The 24,210-nt window shown below is 32.9% G+C and overlaps 1 protein-coding gene across 1 annotated transcript in view; it reads right to left on the bottom strand.

Annotated features, from left to right (window-relative positions):
* Positions 1 to 24,002, bottom strand: part of pomgnt1 (protein O-linked mannose N-acetylglucosaminyltransferase 1 (beta 1,2-)) — a 58,532-nt gene extending 34,530 nt beyond the window's left edge. The window contains exons 1-3 of the mRNA XM_079245005.1: positions 23,625 to 24,002; positions 22,818 to 22,920; positions 22,626 to 22,741 (exon numbers count right to left, since the gene is read on the bottom strand). Of these exons, the coding sequence (XP_079101131.1) occupies positions 22,626 to 22,741; positions 22,818 to 22,920; positions 23,625 to 23,741 (336 nt within the window). The 5' untranslated portion in view covers positions 23,742 to 24,002. The remainder of the gene's footprint in view (positions 1 to 22,625; positions 22,742 to 22,817; positions 22,921 to 23,624) is intronic.
* Positions 24,003 to 24,210: the final 208 nt, after the last annotated feature.

Raw genomic sequence — 24,210 nt, 5'->3', positions numbered from 1 at the left:
GTACCTGTCAATTAAAAGGACACGCCCCTAAATATGCCGAACTTCAAGATTAAATTACTTTTAAACGGGGGAGTTAGAAAAAAATTCACTCCCTCCACAGTTGTCATGAAGGTAACCATGACCGATCAAACCTAAAATGGATTTTTGAACCCAGCTGTAAACATGTTTATTCCTGCTGTAAACATGTCTATTCCTGCTGTAAACATGTTTATTTCTGCAGTAAACATGTTTATTTCTGCTGTAAACATGTTTATTTCTGCAGTAAACATGTTTATTTCTGCTGTAAATATGTTTATTTCTGCTGTAAATATGTTTATTTCTGCTGTAAAAATGTTGATTTCTGCTGTAAATATCTTTATTCCTACTGTAAACATGTTGATTTCTGCTGTAAACATGTTTATTCCTGCTGTAAACATGTTTATTTCTGCTGTAAACATGTTTATTTCTGCTGTAAACATATTTATTTCTGCTGTAAACATATTTATTTCTGCTGTAAACATGTTTATTTCTGCTGTAAATATGTTCATTTCTGCTGTAAATATGTTTATTTCTGCTGTAAAAATGTTGATTTCTGCTGTAAATATCTTTATTCCTACTGTAAACATGTTGATTTCTGCTGCAAAAATGTTGATTTCTGCTGTAAATATGTTTATTCCTACTGTAAACATGTTTATTTCTGCTGTAAATATGTTTATTCCTGCTGTAAATATGTTTATTTCTGCTGTAAAAATGTTGATTTCTGCTGTAAATATGTTTATTCCCACTGTAAACATGTTGATTTCTGCTGTAAACATATTTATTCCTGCTGTAAACATGTTTATTCCTGCTGTAAACATGTTTATTCCTGCTGTAAACATGTTTATTCCTGCTGTAAACATGTTTATTCCTGCTGTAAACATGTTTATTTCTGCTGTAAACATGTATATTCCTGCTGTAAACATGTTGATTCCTGCTGTAAACATGTTTATTCCTGCTGTAAACATGTTTATTCCTGCTGTAAATATGTTTATTTCTGCTGTAAAAATGTTGATTCCTGCTGTAAATATGTTTATTCCCACTGTAAACATGTTGATTTCTGCTGTAAACATGTTTATTCCTGCTGTAAACATGTTTATTCCTGCTGTAAACATGTTTATTCCTGCTGTAAACATGTATATTCCTGCTGTAAACATGTTAATTCCTGCTGTAAACATGTTGATTCCTGCTGTAAACATGTTGATTCCTGCTGTAAACATGTTGATTCCTGCTGTAAACATGTTTATTCCTGCTGTAAACATGTTTATTTCTGCTGTAAACATGTTTATTTCTGCTGTAAACACTGCTGTAAACATGTTTATTCCTGCTGTAAACACTGCTGTAAACATGTTTATTCCTGCTGTAAACATGTTAATTCCTGCTGTAAACATGTTTATTCCTGCTGTAAACACTGCTGTAAACATGTTTATTTCTGCTGTAAATATGTTTATTCCTACTGTAAACATGTTGATTTCTGTGGTAAACGTGTTTATTCCTGCTGTAAACATATTTATTTCTGCTGTAAACATGTTTATTCCTGCTGTAAATATGTTTATTTCTGCTGTAAACATGTTGATTTCTGCGGTAAACATGTTGATTTCTGCTGTAAACATGTTGATTTCTGCTGTAAATGTGTTTATTTCTGCTGTAAATATGTTTATTCCTGCTGTAAACATGTTGATTTCTGCTGTAAACATGTTTATTCCTGCTGTAAACATGTTTATTCCTGCTGTAAACTTGTTTATTTCTGCTGTAAAAATGTTTAATTCTGCTGTAAACACTGCTGTAAACATGTTTATTTCTGCAGTAAAAATGTTTAATTCTGCTGTAAACACTGCTGTAAACATGTTTATTCCTGCTGTAAACATGTTTATTCCTGCTGTAAACATTTATTTCTGCTGTAAACATGTTTATTTCTGCTGTAAATATGTTTATTTCTGCTGTAAAAATGTTGATTTCTGCTGTAAATATGTTTATTCCTACTGTAAACATGTTGATTTCTGCTGTAAAAATGTTGATTTCTGCTGTAAATATGTTTATTCCTACTGTAGACATGTTTATTTCTGCTGTAAATATGTTTATTCCTGCAGTAAATATGTTTATTTCTGCTGTAAAAATGTTGATTTCTGCTGTAAATATGTTTATTCCTATTGTAAACATGTTGATTTCTGCTGTAAACATGTTGATTTCTGCTGTAAACGTGTTTATTCCTGCTGTAAACGTATTTATTTCTGCTGTAAACATATTTATTTCTGCTGTAAACATGTTTATTTCTGCTGTAAACATGTTGATTTCTGCTGTAAACATGTTGATTTCTGCTGTAAACGTGTTTATTTCTGCTGTAAATATGTTTATTCCTGCTGTAAACATGTTGATTTCTGCTGTAAACATGTTTATTCCTGCTGTAAACATGTTTATTTCTGCAGTAAAAATGTTTAATTCTGCTGTAAACACTGCTGTAAACATGTTTATTTCTGCAGTAAAAATATTTAATTCTGCTGTAAACACTGCTGTAAACATGTTTATTCCTGCTGTAAACATATTTATTTCTGCTGTAAACATTTTTATTTCTGCTGTAAATATGTTTATTTCTGCTGTAAATATGTTTATTTCTGCTGTAAATATGTTTATTCCTACTGTAAACATGTTTACTCCTGCTATAAACTTGTTTATTCCTGCTGTAAACATGTTGATTCCTGCTGTAAACATGTTTATTCCTGCTGTAAACATATTTATTCCTGCTGTAAACATTTATTTCTGCTGTAAACATGTTTATTCCTACTGTAAACATGTTGATTTCTGCTGTAAACATGTTTATTCCTGCTGTAAACATGTTTATTTCTGCAGTAAAAATATTTAATTCTGCTGTAAACACTGCTGTAAACATGTTTATTCCTGCTGTAAACATGTTTATTCCTGCTGTAAACATATTTATTTCTGCTGTAAACATGTTTATTTCTGCTGTAAATATGTTTATTTCTGCTGTAAATATGTTTATTTCTGCTGTAAATATGTTTATTCCTACTGTAAACATGTTTACTCCTGCTATAAACTTGTTTATTCCTGCTGTAAACATGTTGATTTCTGCTGTAAACATGTTTATTCCTGCTGTAAACATATTTATTCCTGCTGTAACCATATTTATTTCTGCTGTAAACATGTTGATTTCTGCTGTAAACATGTTGATTTCTGCTGTAAACATGTTTATTCCTGCTGTAAACATATTTATTCCTGCTGTAAACATGTTGATTTCTGCTGTAAACGTGTTGATTCCTGCTGTAAACGTGTTTATTCCTGCTGTAAACGTGTTTATTCCTGCTGTAAACGTGTTTATTTCTGCTGTAAACGTGTTTATTCCTGCTGTAAACATGTTTATTCCTGCTGTAAACATGTTTATTCCTGCTGTAAACATGTTTATTCCTGCTGTAAATATGTTTATTCCTGCTGTGAACATGTTTATTTCTGCTGTGAACATGTTTATTTCTGCTGTAAACATGTTTATTTCTGCTGTAAACATGTTTATTCCTGCTGTAAACATGTTTATTCCTGCTGTAAACATGTTTATTCCTGCTGTAAACATGTTTATTTCTGCTGTAAACATGTTTATTTCTGCTGTAAACATGTTTATTCCTGCTGTAAACATGTTTATTTCTGCTGTAAACATGTTTATTTCTGCTGTAAACATGTTTATTTCTGCTGTAAACATGTTTATTTCTGCTGTAAACATGTTTATTTCTGCTGTAAACGTGTTGATTTCTGCTGTAAACGTGTTGATTTCTGCTGTAAACGTGTTTATTCCTGCTGTAAACGTGTTGATTTCTGCTGTAAACGTGTTTATTCCTGCTGTAAACGTGTTTATTCCTGCTGTAAACATATTTATTTCTGCTGTAAACATTTATTTCTGCTGTAAACATGTTTATTTCTGCTGTAAACATGTTTATTTCTGCTGTAAATATGTTTATTTCTGCTGTAAATATGTTTATTCCTACTGTAAACATGTTTACTCCTGCTATAAACGTGTTTATTCCTGCTGTAAACATGTTGATTCCTGCTGTAAACATGTTGATTTCTGCTGTAAACATGTTGATTTCTGCTGTAAACATGTTTATTCCTGCTGTAAACATATTTATTCCTGCTGTAAACATATTTATTTCTGCTGTATACATGTTTATTCCTGCTGTAAACATGTTGATTTCTGCTGTAAACATGTTTATTCCTGCTGTAAACATGTTTATTCCTGCTGTAAACATATTTATTCCTGCTGTAAACATGTTTATTTCTGCTGTAAACACTGCTGTAAACATGTTTATTCCTGCTGTAAACACTGCTGTAAACATGTTTATTCCTGCTGTAAACATGTTTATTCCTGCTGTAAACACTGCTGTAAACATGTTTATTTCGGCTGTAAATATGTTTATTCCTACTGTAAACATGTTGATTTCTGTGGTAAACGTGTTTATTCCTGCTGTAAACATATTTATTTCTGCTATAAACATGTTTATTCCTGCTGTAAATATGTTTATTTCTGCTGTAAACATGTTGATTTCTGCTGTAAACATGTTGATTTCTGCTGTAAACGTGTTTATTTCTGCTGTAAACGTGTTTATTTCTGCTGTAAACGTGTTTATTTCTGCTGTAAATATGTTTATTCCTGCTGTAAACATGTTTATTCCTGCTGTAAACATGTTTATTTCTGCAGTAAAAATGTTTAATTCTGCTGTAAACACTGCTGTAAACATGTTTATTTCTGCAGTAAAAATGTTTAATTCTGCTGTAAACACTGCTGTAAACATGTTTATTCCTGCTGTAAACATATTTATTTCTGCTGTAAACATGTTTATTTCTGCTGTAAATATGTTTATTTCTGCTGTAAATATGTTTATTACTACTGTAAACGTGTTTACTCCTGCTATAAACGTGTTTATTCCTGCTGTAAACGTGTTGATTTCTGCTGTAAAGATGTTGATTTCTGCTGTAAACATGTTTATTCCTGCTGTAAACATATTTATTCCTGCTGTAAACATATTTATTTCTGCTGTAAACATGTTTATTCCTGCTGTAAACATGTTTATTCCTGCTGTAAACATGTTGATTTCTGCTGTAAACATGTTTATTCCTGCTGTAAACATATTTATTCCTGCTGTAAACATATTTATTTCTGCTGTAAACATGTTGATTTCTGCTGTAAACGTGTTTATTCCTGCTGTAAACGTGTTTATTCCTGCTGTAAACATGTTTATTTCTGCTGTAAACACTGCTGTAAACATGTTTATTTCTGCAGTAAAAATGTTTAATTCTGCTGTAAACATGTTGATTTCTGCTGTAAACATGTTGATTTCTGCTGTAAACATGTTTATTCCTGCTGTAAACATGTTTATTCCTGCTGTAAACATGTTTATTCCTGCTGTAAACATGTTTATTCCTGCTGTAAACATGTTTATTCCTGCTGTAAACATATTTATTCCTGCTGTAAACATGTTTATTCCTGCTGTAAACATGTTTATTTCTGCTGTAAACGTGTTTATTTCTGCTGTAAACGTGTTTATTCCTGCTGTAAACGTGTTTATTCCTGCTGTAAACGTGTTTATTCCTGCTGTAAACGTGTTTATTCCTGCTGTAAACGTGTTTATTCCTGCTGTAAACGTGTTTATTCCTGCTGTAAACATGTTTATTTCTGCTGTAAACATGTTTATTCCTGCTGTAAACATGTTTATTCCTGCTGTAAACATGTTTATTCCTGCTGTGAACATGTTTATTCCTGCTGTAAACATGTTTATTCCTGCTGTAAACATGTTTATTCCTGCTGTAAACATGTTTATTCCTGCTGTAAACATGTTTATTCCTGCTGTAAACATGTTTATTTCTGCTGTAAACATGTTTATTCCTGCTGTAAACATGTTTATTCCTGCTGTAAACATGTCTATTCCTGCTGTAAACATGTTTATTTCTGCTGTAAACATGTTTATTTCTGCTGTAAACATGTTTATTTCTGCTGTAAACATATTTATTTCTGCTGTAAACATATTTATTCCTGCTGTAAACATATTTATTCCTGCTGTAAACATGTTTATTCCTGCTGTAGACATATTTATTTCTGCTGTAAACATGTTTATTCCTGCTGTGAACATGTTTACTTCTGCTGTAAAAATGTTTATTCCTGCTGTGAACATGTTTATTCCCGCTGTAAACATGTTTATTTCTGCTGTAAATATGTTTATTTCTGCTGTAAAAATGTTGATTTCTGCTGTAAATATGTTTATTCCTACTGTAAACATGTTGATTTCTGCTGTAAAAATGTTGATTTCTGCTGTAAATATGTTTATTCCTACTGTAGACATGTTTATTCCTGCTGTAAATATGTTTATTCCTGCTGTAAACATGTTTATTTCTGCTGTAAAAATGTTGATTTCTGCTGTAAATATGTTGATTTCTGCTGTAAATATGTTGATTTCTGCTGTAAATATGTTTATTCCTACTGTAAACATGTTTATTCCTGCTGTAAACGTGTTTATTCCTGCTGTAAACATATTTATTACTACTGTAAACATATTTATTTCTGCTGTAAACATGTTTATTTCTGCTGTAAATATGTTGATTTCTGCTGTAAATATGTTGATTTCTGCTGTAAATATGTTGATTTCTGCTGTAAAAATGTTGATTTCTGCTGTAAATATGTTGATTTCTGCTGTAAATATGTTTATTCCTACTGTAAACATGTTGATTTCTGCTGTAAACATGTTTATTCCTGCTGTAAACATGTTTATTCCTGCTGTAAACATGTTTATTCCTGCTGTAAACATGTTTATTTCTGCTGTAAACATGTTTATTTCTGCTGTAAATTTGTTTATTCCTACTGTAAACATGTTGATTTCTGCTGTAAACATGTTGATTTCTGCTGTAAACGTGTTTATTCCTGCTGTAAACGTATTTATTTCTACTGTAAACATATTTATTTCTGCTGTAAACATTTATTTCTGCTGTAAACATGTTTATTTCTGCTGTAAATATGTTTATTTCTGCTGTAAATATGTTTATTTCTGCTGTAAATATGTTTATTTCTGCTGTAAATATGTTTATTCCTACTGTAAACATGTTTACTCCTGCTATAAACGTGTTTATTCCTGCTGTAAACATGTTGATTCCTGCTGTAAACATGTTTATTCCTGCTGTAAACATGTTGATTCCTGCTGTAAACATGTTTATTCCTGCTGTAAACATATTTATTCCTGCTGTAAACATATTTATTTCTGCTGTATACATGTTTATTCCTGCTGTAAACATGTTTATTCCTGCTGTAAACATATTTATTCCTGCTGTAAACATATTTATTCCTGCTGTAAACATGTTTATTTCTGCTGTAAACACTGCTGTAAACATGTTTATTCCTGCTGTAAACACTGCTGTAAACATGTTTATTCCTGCTGTAAACATGTTTATTCCTGCTGTAAACACTGCTGTAAACATGTTTATTTTGGCTGTAAATATGTTTATTCCTACTGTAAACATATTGATTTCTGTGGTAAACGTGTTTATTCCTGCTGTAAACATATTTATTTCTGCTGTAAACATGTTTATTCCTGCTGTAAATATGTTCATTTCTGCTGTAAACATGTTGATTTCTGCTGTAAACATGTTGATTTCTGCTGTAAACGTGTTTATTTCTGCTGTAAACGTGTTTATTTCTGCTGTAAACGTGTTTATTTCTGCTGTAAATATGTTTATTCCTGCTGTAAACATGTTTATTCCTGCTGTAAACATGGGTATTCCTGCTGTAAACATGTTTATTTCTGCAGTAAACATGTTTAATTCTGCTGTAAACACTGCTGTAAACATGTTTATTTCTGCAGTAAAAATGTTTAATTCTGCTGTAAACACTGCTGTAAACATGTTTATTCCTGCTGTAAACATATTTATTTCTGCTGTAAACATGTTTATTTCTGCTGTAAATATGTTTATTTCTGCTGTAAATATGTTTATTTCTGCTGTAAATATGTTTATTCCTACTGTAAACGTGTTTACTCCTGCTATAAACGTGTTTATTCCTGCTGTAAACATGTTGATTTCTGCTGTAAAGATGTTGATTCCTGCTGTAAACATGTTTATTCCTGCTGTAAACATATTTATTCCTGCTGTAAACATGTTTATTCCTGCTGTAAACATGTTTATTCCTGCTGTAAACGTATTTATTTCTACTGTAAACATATTTATTTCTGCTGTAAACATTTATTTCTGCTGTAAACATGTTTATTTCTGCTGTAAATATGTTTATTTCTGCTGTAAATATGTTTATTTCTGCTGTAAATATGTTTATTTCTGCTGTAAATATGTTTATTCCTACTGTAAACATGTTTACTCCTGCTATAAACGTGTTTATTCCTGCTGTAAACATGTTGATTCCTGCTGTAAACATGTTTATTCCTGCTGTAAACATGTTGATTCCTGCTGTAAACATGTTTATTCCTGCTGTAAACATATTTATTTCTGCTGTATACATGTTTATTCCTGCTGTAAACATGTTGATTTCTGCTGTAAACATGTTTATTCCTGCTGTAAACATGTTTATTCCTGCTGTAAACATGTTTATTCCTGCTGTAAACATATTTATTCCTGCTGTAAACATATTTATTCCTGCTGTAAACATGTTTATTTCTGCTGTAAACACTGCTGTAAACATGTTTATTCCTGCTGTAAACACTGCTGTAAACATGTTTATTCCTGCTGTAAACATGTTTATTCCTGCTGTAAACACTGCTGTAAACATGTTTATTTTGGCTGTAAATATGTTTATTCCTACTGTAAACATATTGATTTCTGTGGTAAACGTGTTTATTCCTGCTGTAAACATATTTATTTCTGCTGTAAACATGTTTATTCCTGCTGTAAATATGTTCATTTCTGCTGTAAACATGTTGATTTCTGCTGTAAACATGTTGATTTCTGCTGTAAACGTGTTTATTTCTGCTGTAAACGTGTTTATTTCTGCTGTAAACGTGTTTATTTCTGCTGTAAACGTGTTTATTTCTGCTGTAAACGTGTTTATTTCTGCTGTAAAAATGTTTATTCCTGCTGTAAACATGTTTATTCCTGCTGTAAACATGGGTATTCCTGCTGTAAACATGTTTATTTCTGCAGTAAACATGTTTAATTCTGCTGTAAACACTGCTGTAAACATGTTTATTTCTGCAGTAAAAATGTTTAATTCTGCTGTAAACACTGCTGTAAACATGTTTATTCCTGCTGTAAACATATTTATTTCTGCTGTAAACATGTTTATTTCTGCTGTAAATATGTTTATTTCTGCTGTAAATATGTTTATTTCTGCTGTAAATATGTTTATTCCTACTGTAAACGTGTTTACTCCTGCTATAAACGTGTTTATTCCTGCTGTAAACATGTTGATTTCTGCTGTAAAGATGTTGATTTCTGCTGTAAACATGTTTATTCCTGCTGTAAACATATTTATTCCTGCTGTAAACATGTTTATTCCTGCTGTAAACATGTTTATTCCTGCTGTAAACGTATTTATTTCTACTGTAAACATATTTATTTCTGCTGTAAACATTTATTTCTGCTGTAAACATGTTTATTTCTGCTGTAAATATGTTTATTTCTGCTGTAAATATGTTTATTTCTGCTGTAAATATGTTTATTTCTGCTGTAAATATGTTTATTCCTACTGTAAACATGTTTACTCCTGCTATAAACGTGTTTATTCCTGCTGTAAACATGTTGATTCCTGCTGTAAACATGTTTATTCCTGCTGTAAACATGTTGATTCCTGCTGTAAACATGTTTATTCCTGCTGTAAACATATTTATTCCTGCTGTAAACATTTATTTCTGCTGTATACATGTTTATTCCTGCTGTAAACATGTTGATTTCTGCTGTAAACATGTTTATTCCTGCTGTAAACATGTTTATTCCTGCTGTAAACATATTTATTCCTGCTGTAAACATATTTATTCCTGCTGTAAACATGTTTATTTCTGCTGTAAACACTGCTGTAAACATGTTTATTCCTGCTGTAAACACTGCTGTAAACATGTTTATTCCTGCTGTAAACATGTTTATTCCTGCTGTAAACACTGCTGTAAACATGTGTATTTTGGCTGTAAATATGTTTATTCCTACTGTAAACATATTGATTTCTGTGGTAAACGTGTTTATTCCTGCTGTAAACATATTTATTTCTGCTGTAAACATGTTTATTCCTGCTGTAAATATGTTCATTTCTGCTGTAAACATGTTGATTTCTGCTGTAAACATGTTGATTTCTGCTGTAAACGTGTTTATTTCTGCTGTAAACGTGTTTATTTCTGCTGTAAACGTGTTTATTTCTGCTGTAAACGTGTTTATTTCTGCTGTAAATATGTTTATTCCTGCTGTAAACATGTTTATTCCTGCTGTAAACATGGGTATTCCTGCTGTAAACATGTTTATTTCTGCAGTAAACATGTTTAATTCTGCTGTAAACACTGCTGTAAACATGTTTATTTCTGCAGTAAAAATGTTTAATTCTGCTGTAAACACTGCTGTAAACATGTTTATTCCTGCTGTAAACATATTTATTTCTGCTGTAAACATGTTTATTTCTGCTGTAAATATGTTTATTTCTGCTGTAAATATGTTTATTTCTGCTGTAAATATGTTTATTCCTACTGTAAACGTGTTTACTCCTGCTATAAACGTGTTTATTCCTGCTGTAAACATGTTGATTTCTGCTGTAAAGATGTTGATTTCTGCTGTAAACATGTTTATTCCTGCTGTAAACATATTTATTCCTGCTGTAAACATGTTTATTCCTGCTGTAAACATGTTTATTCCTGCTGTAAACATGTTTATTCCTGCTGTAAACATGTTGATTTCTGCTGTAAACATGTTTATTCCTGCTGTAAACATATTTATTTCTGCTGTAAACATGTTGATTTCTGCTGTAAACGTGTTTATTCCTGCTGTAAACGTGTTTATTCCTGCTGTAAACATGTTTATTCCTGCTGTAAACACTGCTGTAAACATGTTTATTTTGGCTGTAAATATGTTTATTCCTACTGTAAACATATTGATTTCTGTGGTAAACGTGTTTATTTCTGCTGTAAACATGTTTATTTCTGCTGTAAACATGTTTATTTCTGCAGTAAAAATGTTTAATTCTGCTGTAAACACTGCTGTAAACATGTTTATTTCTGCTGTAAACATATTCATTTCTGCTGTAAACATGTTTATTTCTGCTGTAAATATGTTTATTTCTGCTGTAAATATGTTTATTCCTACTGTAAACGTGTTTACTCCTGCTATAAACGTGTTTATTCCTGCTGTAAACCTGTTGATTTCTGCTGTAAACCTGTTGATTTCTGCTGTAAACATGTTGATTTCTGCTGTAAACATGTTGATTTCTGCTGTAAACATGTTTATTCCTGCTGTAAACATATTTATTTCTGCTGTAAACATGTTTATTCCTGCTGTAAACATGTTGATTTCTGCTGTAAACATGTTTATTCCTGCTGTAAACATATTTATTCCTGCTGTAAACATATTTATTTATGCTGTAAACATGTTGATTTCTGCTGTAAACGTGTTTATTCCTGCTGTAAACGTGTTTATTCCTGCTGTAAACGTGTTTATTCCTGCTGTAAACGTGTTTATTCCTGCTGTAAACGTGTTTATTCCTGCTGTAAACGTGTTTATTTCTGCTGTAAACATGTTTATTTCTGCTGTAAACATGTTTATTTCTGCTGTAAACATGTTTATTTCTGCTGTGAACATGTTTATTTCTGCTGTAAACATGTTTATTCCTGCTGTAAACATGTTTATTCCTGCTGTAAACATGTTTATTCCTGCTGTAAACATGTTGATTTCTGCTGTAAACATGTTTATTCCTGCTGTAAACATGTTTATTCCTGCTGTAAACATGTTTATTTCTGCTGTAAACATGTTTATTTCTGCTTTAAACATGTTTATTTCTGCTGTAAACATATTTATTTCTGCTGTAAACATGTTTATTCCTGCTGTAAACATGTTTATTTCTGCTGTAAACATGTTTATTCCTGCTGTAAACATGTTTATTCCTGCTGTAAACATATTTATTTCTGCTGTAAACATGTTTATTCCTGCTGTGAACATGTTTACCTCTGCTGTAAATATGTTTATTCCTGCTGTGAACATGTTGATTCCCGCTGTAAACATGTTTATTCCTGCTGTAAACATGTTTATTTCTGCTGTAAATATGTTTATTTCTGCTGTAAAAATGTTGATTTCTGCTGTAAATATGTTTATTCCTACTGTAAACATGTTGATTTCTGCTGTAAATATGTTTATTCCTACTGTAGACATGTTTATTTCTGCTGTAAACATATTTATTTCTGCTGTAAACATATTTATTCCTGCTGTAAACATATTTATTCCTGCTGTAAACATATTTATTCCTACTGTAAACATGTTGATTTCTGCTGTAAACATGTTTATTCCTGCTGTAAACATGTTTATTCCTGCTGTAAACATGTTTATTTCTGCTGTAAACATGTTTATTTCTGCTGTAAACATGTTTATTTCTGCTGTAAACATGTTTATTTCTGCTGTAAACATGTTGATTTCTGCTGTAAATATGTTGATTTCTGCTGTAAATATGTTGATTTCTGCTGTAAATATGTTTATTCCTACTGTAAACATGTTTATTCCTGCTGTAAACATGTTTATTTCTGCTGTAAACACTGCTGTAAACATGTTTATTCCTGCTGTAAACACTGCTGTAAACATGTTTATTCCTGCTGTAAACATGTTTATTCCTGCTGTAAACATGTTTATTCCTGCTGTAAACACTGCTGTAAACATGTTTATTTCTGCTGTAAATATGTTTATTCCTACTGTAAACATGTTGATTTCTGTGGTAAACGTGTTTATTCCTGCTGTAAACATATTTATTTCTGCTGTAAACATGTTTAGTCCTGCTGTAAATATGTTTATTTCTGCTGTAAACATGTTGATTTCTGCTGTAAACATGTTGATTTCTGCTGTAAACGTGTTTATTTCTGCTGTAAATATGTTTATTCCTGCTGTAAACATGTTGATTTCTGCTGTAAACATGTTTATTCCTGCTGTAAACATGTTTATTCCTGCTGTAAACATGTTCATTTCTGCAGTAAAAATGTTTAATTCTGCTGTAAACACTGCTGTAAACATGTTTATTTCTGCAGTAAAAATGTTTAATTCTGCTGTAAACACTGCTGTAAACATGTTTATTCCTGCTGTAAACATATTCATTTCTGCTGTAAACATGTTTATTTCTGCTGTAAATATGTTTATTTCTGCTGTAAATATGTTTATTCCTACTGTAAACGTGTTTACTCCTGCTATAAACGTGTTTATTCCTGCTGTAAACCTGTTGATTTCTGCTGTAAACCTGTTGATTTCTGCTGTAAACATGTTGATTTCTGCTGTAAACATGTTGATTTCTGCTGTAAACATGTTTATTCCTGCTGTAAACATATTTATTCCTGCTGTAAACATATTTATTTCTGCTGTAAACATGTTTATTCCTGCTGTAAACATGTTGATTTCTGCTGTAAACATGTTTATTCCTGCTGTAAACATATTTATTCCTGCTGTAAACATATTTATTTCTGCTGTAAACATGTTGATTTCTGCTGTAAACGTGTTTATTCCTGCTGTAAACGTGTTTATTCCTGCTGTAAACGTGTTTATTCCTGCTGTAAACGTGTTTATTCCTGCTGTAAACGTGTTTATTTCTGCTGTAAACATGTTTATTTCTGCTGTAAACATGTTTATTCCTGCTGTAAACATGTTTATTTCTGCTGTGAACATGTTTATTTCTGCTGTAAACATGTTTATTTCTGCTGTAAACATGTTGATTCCTGCTGTAAACATGTTTATTCCTGCTGTAAACATGTTGATTTCTGCTGTAAACATGTTTATTCCTGCTGTAAACATGTTTATTCCTGCTGTAAACATGTTTATTCCTGCTGTAAACATGTTTATTTCTGCTGTAAACATGTTTATTTCTGCTGTAAACATGTTTATTTCTGCTGTAAATTTGTTTATTCCTACTGTAAACGTGTTGATTTCTGCTGTAAACGTGTTTATTCCTGCTGTAAACGTGTTTATTCCTGCTGTAAACGTGTTTATTCATGCTGTAAACATATTTATTCCTGCTGTAAACATATTTATTCCTGCTGTAAACATATTTATTTCTGCTGTAAACATATTTATTCCTACTGTAAACATGTTGATTTCTGCTGTAAACATGTTTATTCCTGCTGTAAACATGTTTATTCCTGCTGTAAACATGTTTATTTCTGCTGTAAACATGTTTATTTCTGCTGTAAACATGTTGATTTCTGCTGTAAATATGTTGATTTCTGCTGTAAATATGTTGATTTCTGCTGTAAATATGTTGATTTCTGCTGTAAATATGTTTATTCCTACTGTAAACATGTTTATTCCTGCTGTAAACATGTTTATTTCTGCTGTAAACACTGCTGTAAACATGTTTATTCCTGCTGTAAACACTGCTGTAAACATGTTTATTCCTGCTGTAAACATGTTTATTCCTGCTGTAAACATGTTTATTCCTGCTGTAAACACTGCTGTAAACATGTTTATTTCTGCTGTAAATATGTTTATTCCTACTGTAAACATGTTGATTTCTGTGGTAAACGTGTTTATTCCTGCTGTAAACATATTTATTCCTGCTGTAAACATGTTTATTCCTGCTGTAAATATGTTGATTTCTGCTGTAAACATGTTGATTTCTGCTGTAAACATGTTGATTTCTGCTGTAAACGTGTTTATTTCTGCTGTAAATATGTTTATTCCTGCTGTAAACCTGTTGATTTCTGCTGTAAACATGTTTATTCCTGCTGTAAACATGTTTATTCCTGCTGTAAACATGTTCATTTCTGCAGTAAAAATGTTTAATTCTGCTGTAAACACTGCTGTAAACATGTTTATTTCTGCAGTAAAAATGTTTAATTCTGCTGTAAACACTGCTGTAAACATGTTTATTCCTGCTGTAAACATATTCATTTCTGCTGTAAACATGTTTATTTCTGCTGTAAATATGTTTATTTCTGCTGTAAATATGTTTATTCCTACTGTAAACGTGTTTACTCCTGCTATAAACGTGTTTATTCCTGCTGTAAACCTGTTGATTTCTGCTGTAAACCTGTTGATTTCTGCTGTAAACATGTTGATTTCTGCTGTAAACATGTTGATTTCTGCTGTAAACATGTTTATTCCTGCTGTAAACATATTTATTTCTGCTGTAAACATGTTTATTCCTGCTGTAAACATGTTGATTTCTGCTGTAAACATGTTTATTCCTGCTGTAAACATATTTATTCCTGCTGTAAACATATTTATTTATGCTGTAAACATGTTGATTTCTGCTGTAAACGTGTTTATTCCTGCTGTAAACGTGTTTATTCCTGCTGTAAACGTGTTTATTCCTGCTGTAAACGTGTTTATTCCTGCTGTAAACGTGTTTATTTCTGCTGTAAACATGTTTATTTCTGCTGTAAACATGTTTATTTCTGCTGTAAACATGTTTATTTCTGCTGTGAACATGTTTATTTCTGCTGTAAACATGTTTATTCCTGCTGTAAACATGTTTATTCCTGCTGTAAACATGTTTATTCCTGCTGTAAACATGTTGATTTCTGCTGTAAACATGTTTATTCCTGCTGTAAACATGTTTATTCCTGCTGTAAACATGTTTATTTCTGCTGTAAACATGTTTATTTCTGCTTTAAACATGTTTATTTCTGCTGTAAACATATTTATTTCTGCTGTAAACATGTTTATTCCTGCTGTAAACATGTTTATTTCTGCTGTAAACATGTTTATTCCTGCTGTAAACATGTTTATTCCTGCTGTAAACATATTTATTTCTGCTGTAAACATGTTTATTCCTGCTGTGAACATGTTTACCTCTGCTGTAAATATGTTTATTCCTGCTGTGAACATGTTGATTCCCGCTGTAAACATGTTTATTCCTGCTGTAAACATGTTTATTTCTGCTGTAAATATGTTTATTTCTGCTGTAAAAATGTTGATTTCTGCTGTAAATATGTTTATTCCTACTGTAAACATGTTGATTTCTGCTGTAAATATGTTTATTCCTACTGTAGACATGTTTATTTCTGCTGTAAACATATTTATTCCTGCTGTAAACATATTTATTCCTGCTGTAAACATATTTATTCCTACTGTCAACATGTTGATTTCTGCTGTAAACATGTTTATTCCTGCTGTAAACATGTTTATTCCTGCTGTAAACATGTTTATTCCTGCTGTAAACATGTTTATTCCTGCTGTAAACATGTTTATTTCTGCTGTAAACATGTTTATTTCTGCTGTAAACATGTTTATTTCTGCTGTAAACATGTTGATTTCTGCTGTAAACATGTTGATTTCTGCTGTAAATATGTTGATTTCTGCTGTAAATATGTTGATTTCTGCTGTAAATATGTTTATTCCTACTGTAAACATGTTTATTCCTGCTGTAAACATGTTTATTTCTGCTGTAAACACTGCTGTAAACATGTTTATTCCTGCTGTAAACACTGCTGTAAACATGTTTATTCCTGCTGTAAACATGTTTATTCCTGCTGTAAACATGTTTATTCCTGCTGTAAACACTGCTGTAAACATGTTTATTTCTGCTGTAAATATGTTTATTCCTACTGTAAACATGTTGATTTATGTGGTAAACGTGTTTATTCCTGCTGTAAACATATTTATTTCTGCTGTAAACATGTTTATTCCTGCTGTAAATATGTTTATTTCTGCTGTAAACATGTTGATTTCTGCTGTAAACATGTTGATTTCTGCTGTAAACGTGTTTATTTCTGCTGTAAATATGTTTATTCCTGCTGTAAACATGTTGATTTCTGCTGTAAACATGTTTATTCCTGCTGTAAACATGTTTATTCCTGCTGTAAACATGTTCATTTCTGCAGTAAAAATGTTTAATTCTGCTGTAAACACTGCTGTAAACATGTTTATTTCTGCAGTAAAAATGTTTAATTCTGCTGTAAACACTGCTGTAAACATGTTTATTCCTGCTGTAAACATATTCATTTCTGCTGTAAACATGTTTATTTCTGCTGTAAATATGTTTATTTCTGCTGTAAATATGTTTATTCCTACTGTAAACGTGTTTACTCCTGCTATAAACGTGTTTATTCCTGCTGTAAACCTGTTGATTTCTGCTGTAAACCTGTTGATTTCTGCTGTAAACATGTTGATTTCTGCTGTAAACATGTTGATTTCTGCTGTAAACATGTTTATTCCTGCTGTAAACATATTTATTCCTGCTGTAAACATATTTATTCCTGCTGTAAACATGTTTATTCCTGCTGTAAACATGTTGATTTCTGCTGTAAACATGTTTATTCCTGCTGTAAACATATTTATTCCTGCTGTAAACATATTTATTTCTGCTGTAAACATGTTGATTTCTGCTGTAAACGTGTTTATTCCTGCTGTAAACGTGTTTATTCCTGCTGTAAACGTGTTTATTCCTGCTGTAAACGTGTTTATTTCTGCTGTAAACATGTTTATTTCTGCTGTAAACATGTTTATTCCTGCTGTAAACATGTTTATTTCTGCTGTGAACATGTTTATTTCTGCTGTAAACATGTTTATTTCAGCTGTAAACATGTTGATTCCTGCTGTAAACATGTTTATTCCTGCTGTAAACATGTTGATTCCTGCTGTAAACATGTTGATTTCTGCTGTAAACATGTTTATTCCTGCTGTAAACATGTTTATTCCTGCTGTAAACATGTTTATTTCTGCTTTAAACATGTTTATTTCTGCTGTAAACATATTTATTTCTGCTGTAAACATGTTTATTCCTGCTGTAAACATGTTTATTTCTGCTGTAAACATGTTTATTCCTGCTGTAAACATGTTTATTCCTGCTGTAAACATGTTTATTCCTGCTGTAAACATATTTATTTCTGCTGTAAACATGTTTATTCCTGCTGTGAACATGTTTACCTCTGCTGTAAACATGTTTATTCCTGCTGTGAACATGTTGATTCCCGCTGTAAACATGTTTATTCCCGCTGTAAACATGTTTATTTCTGCTGTAAATATGTTTATTTCTGCTGTAAAAATGTTGATTTCTGCTGTAAATATGTTTATTCCTACTGTAAACATGTTGATTTCTGCTGTAAAAATGTTGATTTCTGCTGTAAATATGTTTATTCCTACTGTAGACATGTTTATTTCTGCTGTAAAAATGTTGATTTCTGCTGTAAAAATGTTGATTTCTGCTGTAAATATGTTGATTTCTGCTGTAAATATGTTGATTTCTGCTGTAAATATGTTGATTCCTACTGTAAACATGTTGATTTCTGCTGTAAACATGTTTATTCCTGCTGTAAACATGTTTATTCCTGCTGTAAACATGTTTATTTCTGCTGTAAACGTGTTTATTTCTGCTGTAAATATGTTTATTCCTGCTGTAAACATGTTGATTTCTGCTGTAAACATGTTGATTTCTGCTGTAAACATGTTTATTCCTGCTGTAAACATGTTTATTCCTGCTGTAAACATGTTCATTTCTGCAGTAAAAATGTTTAATTCTGCTGTAAACACTGCTGTAAACATGTTTATTTCTGCAGTAAAAATGTTTAATTCTGCTGTAAACACTGCTGTAAACATGTTTATTCCTGCTGTAAACATATTCATTTCTGCTGTAAACATGTTTATTTCTGCTGTAAATATGTTTATTTCTGCTGTAAATATGTTTATTCCTACTGTAAACGTGTTTACTCCTGCTATAAACGTGTTTATTCCTGCTGTAAACCTGTTGATTTCTGCTGTAAACCTGTTGATTTCTGCTGTAAACCTGTTGATTTCTGCTGTAAACATGTTGATTTCTGCTGTAAACATGTTGATTTCTGCTGTAAACATGTTTATTCCTGCTGTAAACATATTTATTCCTGCTGTAAACATATTTATTTCTGCTGTAAACATGTTTATTCCTGCTGTAAACATGTTGATTTCTGCTGTAAACATGTTTATTCCTGCTGTAAACATATTTATTCCTGCTGTAAACATATTTATTTCTGCTGTAAACATGTTGATTTCTGCTGTAAACGTGTTTATTCCTGCTGTAAACGTGTTTATTCCTGCTGTAAACGTGTTTATTCCTGCTGTAAACGTGTTTATTTCTGCTGTAAACATGTTTATTTCTGCTGTAAACATGTTTATTCCTGCTGTAAACATGTTTATTCCTGCTGTAAACATGTTTATTTCTGCTGTGAACATGTTTATTTCTGCTGTAAACATGTTTATTTCAGCTGTAAACATGTTGATTCCTGCTGTAAACATGTTTATTCCTGCTGTAAACATGTTGATTCCTGCTGTAAACATGTTGATTTCTGCTGTAAACATGTTTATTCCTGCTGTAAACATGTTTATTCCTGCTGTAAACATGTTTATTTCTGCTGTAAACATGTTTATTTCTGCTTTAAACATGTTTATTTCTGCTGTAAACATATTTATTTCTGCTGTAAACATGTTTATTCCTGCTGTAAACATGTTTATTTCTGCTGTAAACATGTTTATTCCTGCTGTAAACATGTTTATTCCTGCTGTAAACATGTTTATTCCTGCTGTAAACATATTTATTTCTGCTGTAAACATGTTTATTCCTGCTGTGAACATGTTTACCTCTGCTGTAAACATGTTTATTCCTGCTGTGAACATGTTGATTCCCGCTGTAAACATGTTTATTCCCGCTGTAAACATGTTTATTTCTGCTGTAAATATGTTTATTTCTGCTGTAAAAATGTTGATTTCTGCTGTAAATATGTTTATTCCTACTGTAAACATGTTGATTTCTGCTGTAAAAATGTTGATTTCTGCTGTAAATATGTTTATTCCTACTGTAGACATGTTTATTTCTGCTGTAAAAATGTTGATTTCTGCTGTAAAAATGTTGATTTCTGCTGTAAATATGTTGATTTCTGCTGTAAATATGTTGATTTCTGCTGTAAATATGTTGATTCCTACTGTAAACATGTTGATTTCTGCTGTAAACATGTTTATTCCTGCTGTAAACATGTTTATTCCTGCTGTAAACATGTTTATTCCTGCTGTAAACATGTTTATTTCTGCTGTAAACGTGTTTATTTCTGCTGTAAATATGTTTATTCCTGCTGTAAACATGTTGATTTCTGCTGTAAACATGTTTATTCCTGCTGTAAACATGTTTATTCCTGCTGTAAACATGTTCATTTCTGCAGTAAAAATGTTTAATTCTGCTGTAAACACTGCTGTAAACATGTTTATTTCTGCAGTAAAAATGTTTAATTCTGCTGTAAACACTGCTGTAAACATGTTTATTCCTGCTGTAAACATATTCATTTCTGCTGTAAACATGTTTATTTCTGCTGTAAATATGTTTATTTCTGCTGTAAATATGTTTATTCCTACTGTAAACGTGTTTACTCCTGCTATAAACGTGTTTATTCCTGCTGTAAACCTGTTGATTTCTGCTGTAAACCTGTTGATTTCTGCTGTAAACCTGTTGATTTCTGCTGTAAACATGTTGATTTCTGCTGTAAACATGTTGATTTCTGCTGTAAACATGTTTATTCCTGCTGTAAACATATTTATTCCTGCTGTAAACATATTTATTTCTGCTGTAAACATGTTTATTCCTGCTGTAAACATGTTGATTTCTGCTGTAAACATGTTTATTCCTGCTGTAAACATATTTATTTCTGCTGTAAACATATTTATTTCTGCTGTAAACATGTTGATTTCTGCTGTAAACGTGTTTATTCCTGCTGTAAACGTGTTTATTCCTGCTGTAAACGTGTTTATTCCTGCTGTAAACGTGTTTATTTCTGCTGTAAACATGTTTATTTCTGCTGTAAACATGTTTATTCCTGCTGTAAACATGTTTATTCCTGCTGTAAACATGTTTATTTCTGCTGTGAACATGTTGATTCCTGCTGTAAACATGTTTATTCCTGCTGTAAACATGTTTATTCCTGCTGTAAACATGTTGATTTCTGCTGTAAACATGTTTATTCCTGCTGTAAACATGTTTATTCCTGCTGTAAACATGTTTATTCCTGCTGTAAACATGTTTATTTCTGCTGTAAACATGTTTATTTCTGCTTTAAACATGTTTATTTCTGCTGTAAACATATTTATTTCTGCTGTAAACATGTTTATTCCTGCTGTAAACATGTTTATTTCTGCTGTAAACATGTTTATTCCTGCTGTAAACATGTTTATTCCTGCTGTAAACATGTTTATTCCTGCTGTAAACATATTTATTTCTGCTGTAAACATGTTTATTCCTGCTGTGAACATGTTTACCTCTGCTGTAAACATGTTTATTCCTGCTGTGAACATGTTGATTCCCGCTGTAAACATGTTTATTCCCGCTGTAAACATGTTTATTTCTGCTGTAAATATGTTTATTTCTGCTGTAAATATGTTTATTTCTGCTGTAAAAATGTTGATTTCTGCTGTAAATATGTTTATTCCTACTGTAAACATGTTGATTTCTGCTGTAAAAATGTTGATTTCTGCTGTAAATATGTTTATTCCTACTGTAGACATGTTTATTTCTGCTGTAAATATGTTTATTCCTGCTGTAAAAATGTTGATTTCTGCTGTAAAAATGTTGATTTCTGCTGTAAATATGTTGATTTCTGCTGTAAATATGTTGATTTCTGCTGTAAATATGTTTATTCCTACTGTAAACATGTTGATTTCTGCTGTAAACATGTTTATTCCTGCTGTAAACATGTTTATTCCTGCTGTAAACATGTTTATTCCTGCTGTAAACATGTTTATTTCTGCTGTAAATTTGTTTATTCCTACTGTAAACATGTTGATTTCTGCTGTAAACGTATTTATTCCTGCTGTAAACGTGTTTATTCCTGCTGTAAACGTGTTTATTCCTGCTGTAAACGTGTTTATTCCTGCTGTAAACGTGTTTATTTCTACTGTAAACATATTGTTTTCTGCTGTAAACATGTTTATTCCTGCTGTAAACATGTTGATTTCTGCTGTAAAGATGTTGATTTCTGCTGTAAACATGTTTATTCCTGCTGTAAACATGTTTATTTCTGCTGTAAATATGTTTATTTCTGCTGTAAACATATTTATTCCTGCTGTAAACATATTTATTCCTGCTGTAAACATGTTTATTCCTGCTGTAAACATGTTGATTTCTGCTGTAAACATGTTTATTCCTGCTGTAAACATGTTTATTCCTGCTGTAAACATATTTATTTCTGCTGTAAACATGTTGATTTCTGCTGTAAACGTGTTTATTCCTGCTGTAAACGTGTTTATTCCTGCTGTAAACATGTTTATTTCTGCTGTAAATTTGTTTATTCCTACTGTAAACATATTTATTCCTGCTGTAAACATATTTATTCCTGCTGTAAACATGTTTATTCCTGCTGTAAATATGTTTATTCCTGCTGTAAACATGTTTATTCCTGCTGTAAACATGTTTATTCCTGCTGAAAATATTAACAGCTAACGCTAAGACTGAAGTTTCCCAGCTCTAAACTAAAACTCTAACTTGAGTAAAAGCCAGCCTTTCTCACCGTGGTTCCGTCTACAGCCACATAGACCTTGGAGCGGCTGGAATAGACCTCGATGTCCAGGACTTTGCGACCGTTGGCCGGCCTGCGAGGCGTCTCCATGTTGGGAATTACGTCTTCTGCGAGAACATCAAGCAGTTGTGTCAGCAGTGTTAAGATGCACATGGGAAGGAAACATGTGGAGACGTTTCTCACCGTATTCCTGAGCTGCTGCATCTTCATCTCTAACTCTTCTGGTGTCCAGAATGAGTTTGATGTTGACGATGACGGTTACCAGGAGAAACAGCACAGCAGCCGCCTGCGGAGGAAGAAACATCATCATCCTCTGAACTCTTGACCCAGAAGGATTACTCAGAAAACGGAGGAAAGGTTTGGATCTGCGTTTCCTTAGCGGCAAACATGGCGGCAAACTGGGCCCCTTCTTCCAGAACGGCAGGAGGACCAGATGGACACGTCTGCAGAGCAGCTGTCAGAGTCCAGTCTTCCCAGTTCAGCATCAACATGTTGCAGACAGAATCTCAATCCGGTCATCTTAGATTCACCACCATGTTCACAGACCCAGATCAGACACCCAGACCCTGATAACGGCATGGACACGTCTTCCTCTGATGAAGATGCCTTCAGGTCTTCATCTGATGAAGATGCCTTCAGGTCTTCATCTGATGAAGATGCCTTCAGGTCTTCCACTGATGAAGATGCCTTCAGGTCTTCCACTGATGAAGATGCCTTCAGGTCTTCATCTGATGAAGATGCCTTCAGGTCTTCATCTGATGAAGATGCTTTCAAGTCTCCAGACCCTCTGATGAAGCCTTCAGGTCTCCAGACTCTGAAGAAGAAGCCTTCTGGTCTCCAGAACCAGTTCTTCCTCCTGGTCTTGAACTTCCAGCCTGTGTGTGTGTGTGTGTGTGTGTGTTAGTGTGTGTGTGTGTGTGTGTGTGTGGGGGGGGGGGGGGGGGGGGGAGGGGGGGGGGGGGGGGGGTCACCTGAGGAGGTGGAACCCACCTGGCACGCCCTGCGGACCGTCCTCCTGCTGGTCCGGTACCTCCAGGTCCGGTACCAGCTCCGCTGCTGACGCGGGATGAACGGCTTGGCTCGCGGGTTCGGGGTCCAGGTCTCCATACCGGACCCGGAGCTCAGAGCCTCCTCCTGCGGCCTCCTCTGCTCCCGGACACCACCGGCCGTCCGACCGTTACGTCATCAGCTGGGGACTAGGGATCACTGATGACGTCAGCAAGCGAGGCTAAAGATAGCGGCTAACTGCGTCATCTTCTCTGAAAACACACAAACATCAGCTAACAGGCACTCACAGAGCCGCCGAGGAGTCCGCGGGGTCCATTTCAGTCGGAACCAGCAGATAAACCCAGCAGCGGAGCTCCGAACCGCCGCTACATGCTAATGCTACCGGACTCCCCGTCGCACAGTTAAAACGTCACCCCGTCTTCTTCCCTTCATTTCCGCTCGGTCAGACACGGCCTCCCATTCTGCCGCCACCTAGCGGTTCATAATAAACATTCATTTAATAATGAAATGAAAATGAAAAATACTTTATTAATCCCCAAAGGGAAATATTGTAGTATATAATAATAAT

This window comes from Telmatherina bonti (genome assembly GCF_933228915.1).
Source record: "Telmatherina bonti genome assembly, chromosome: 8".
Taxonomy (NCBI): domain Eukaryota; kingdom Metazoa; phylum Chordata; class Actinopteri; order Atheriniformes; family Telmatherinidae; genus Telmatherina; species Telmatherina bonti.
Note: the sequence above shows the minus strand (reverse complement) of the source record. Positions and strands in the feature narration are given on the sequence as shown.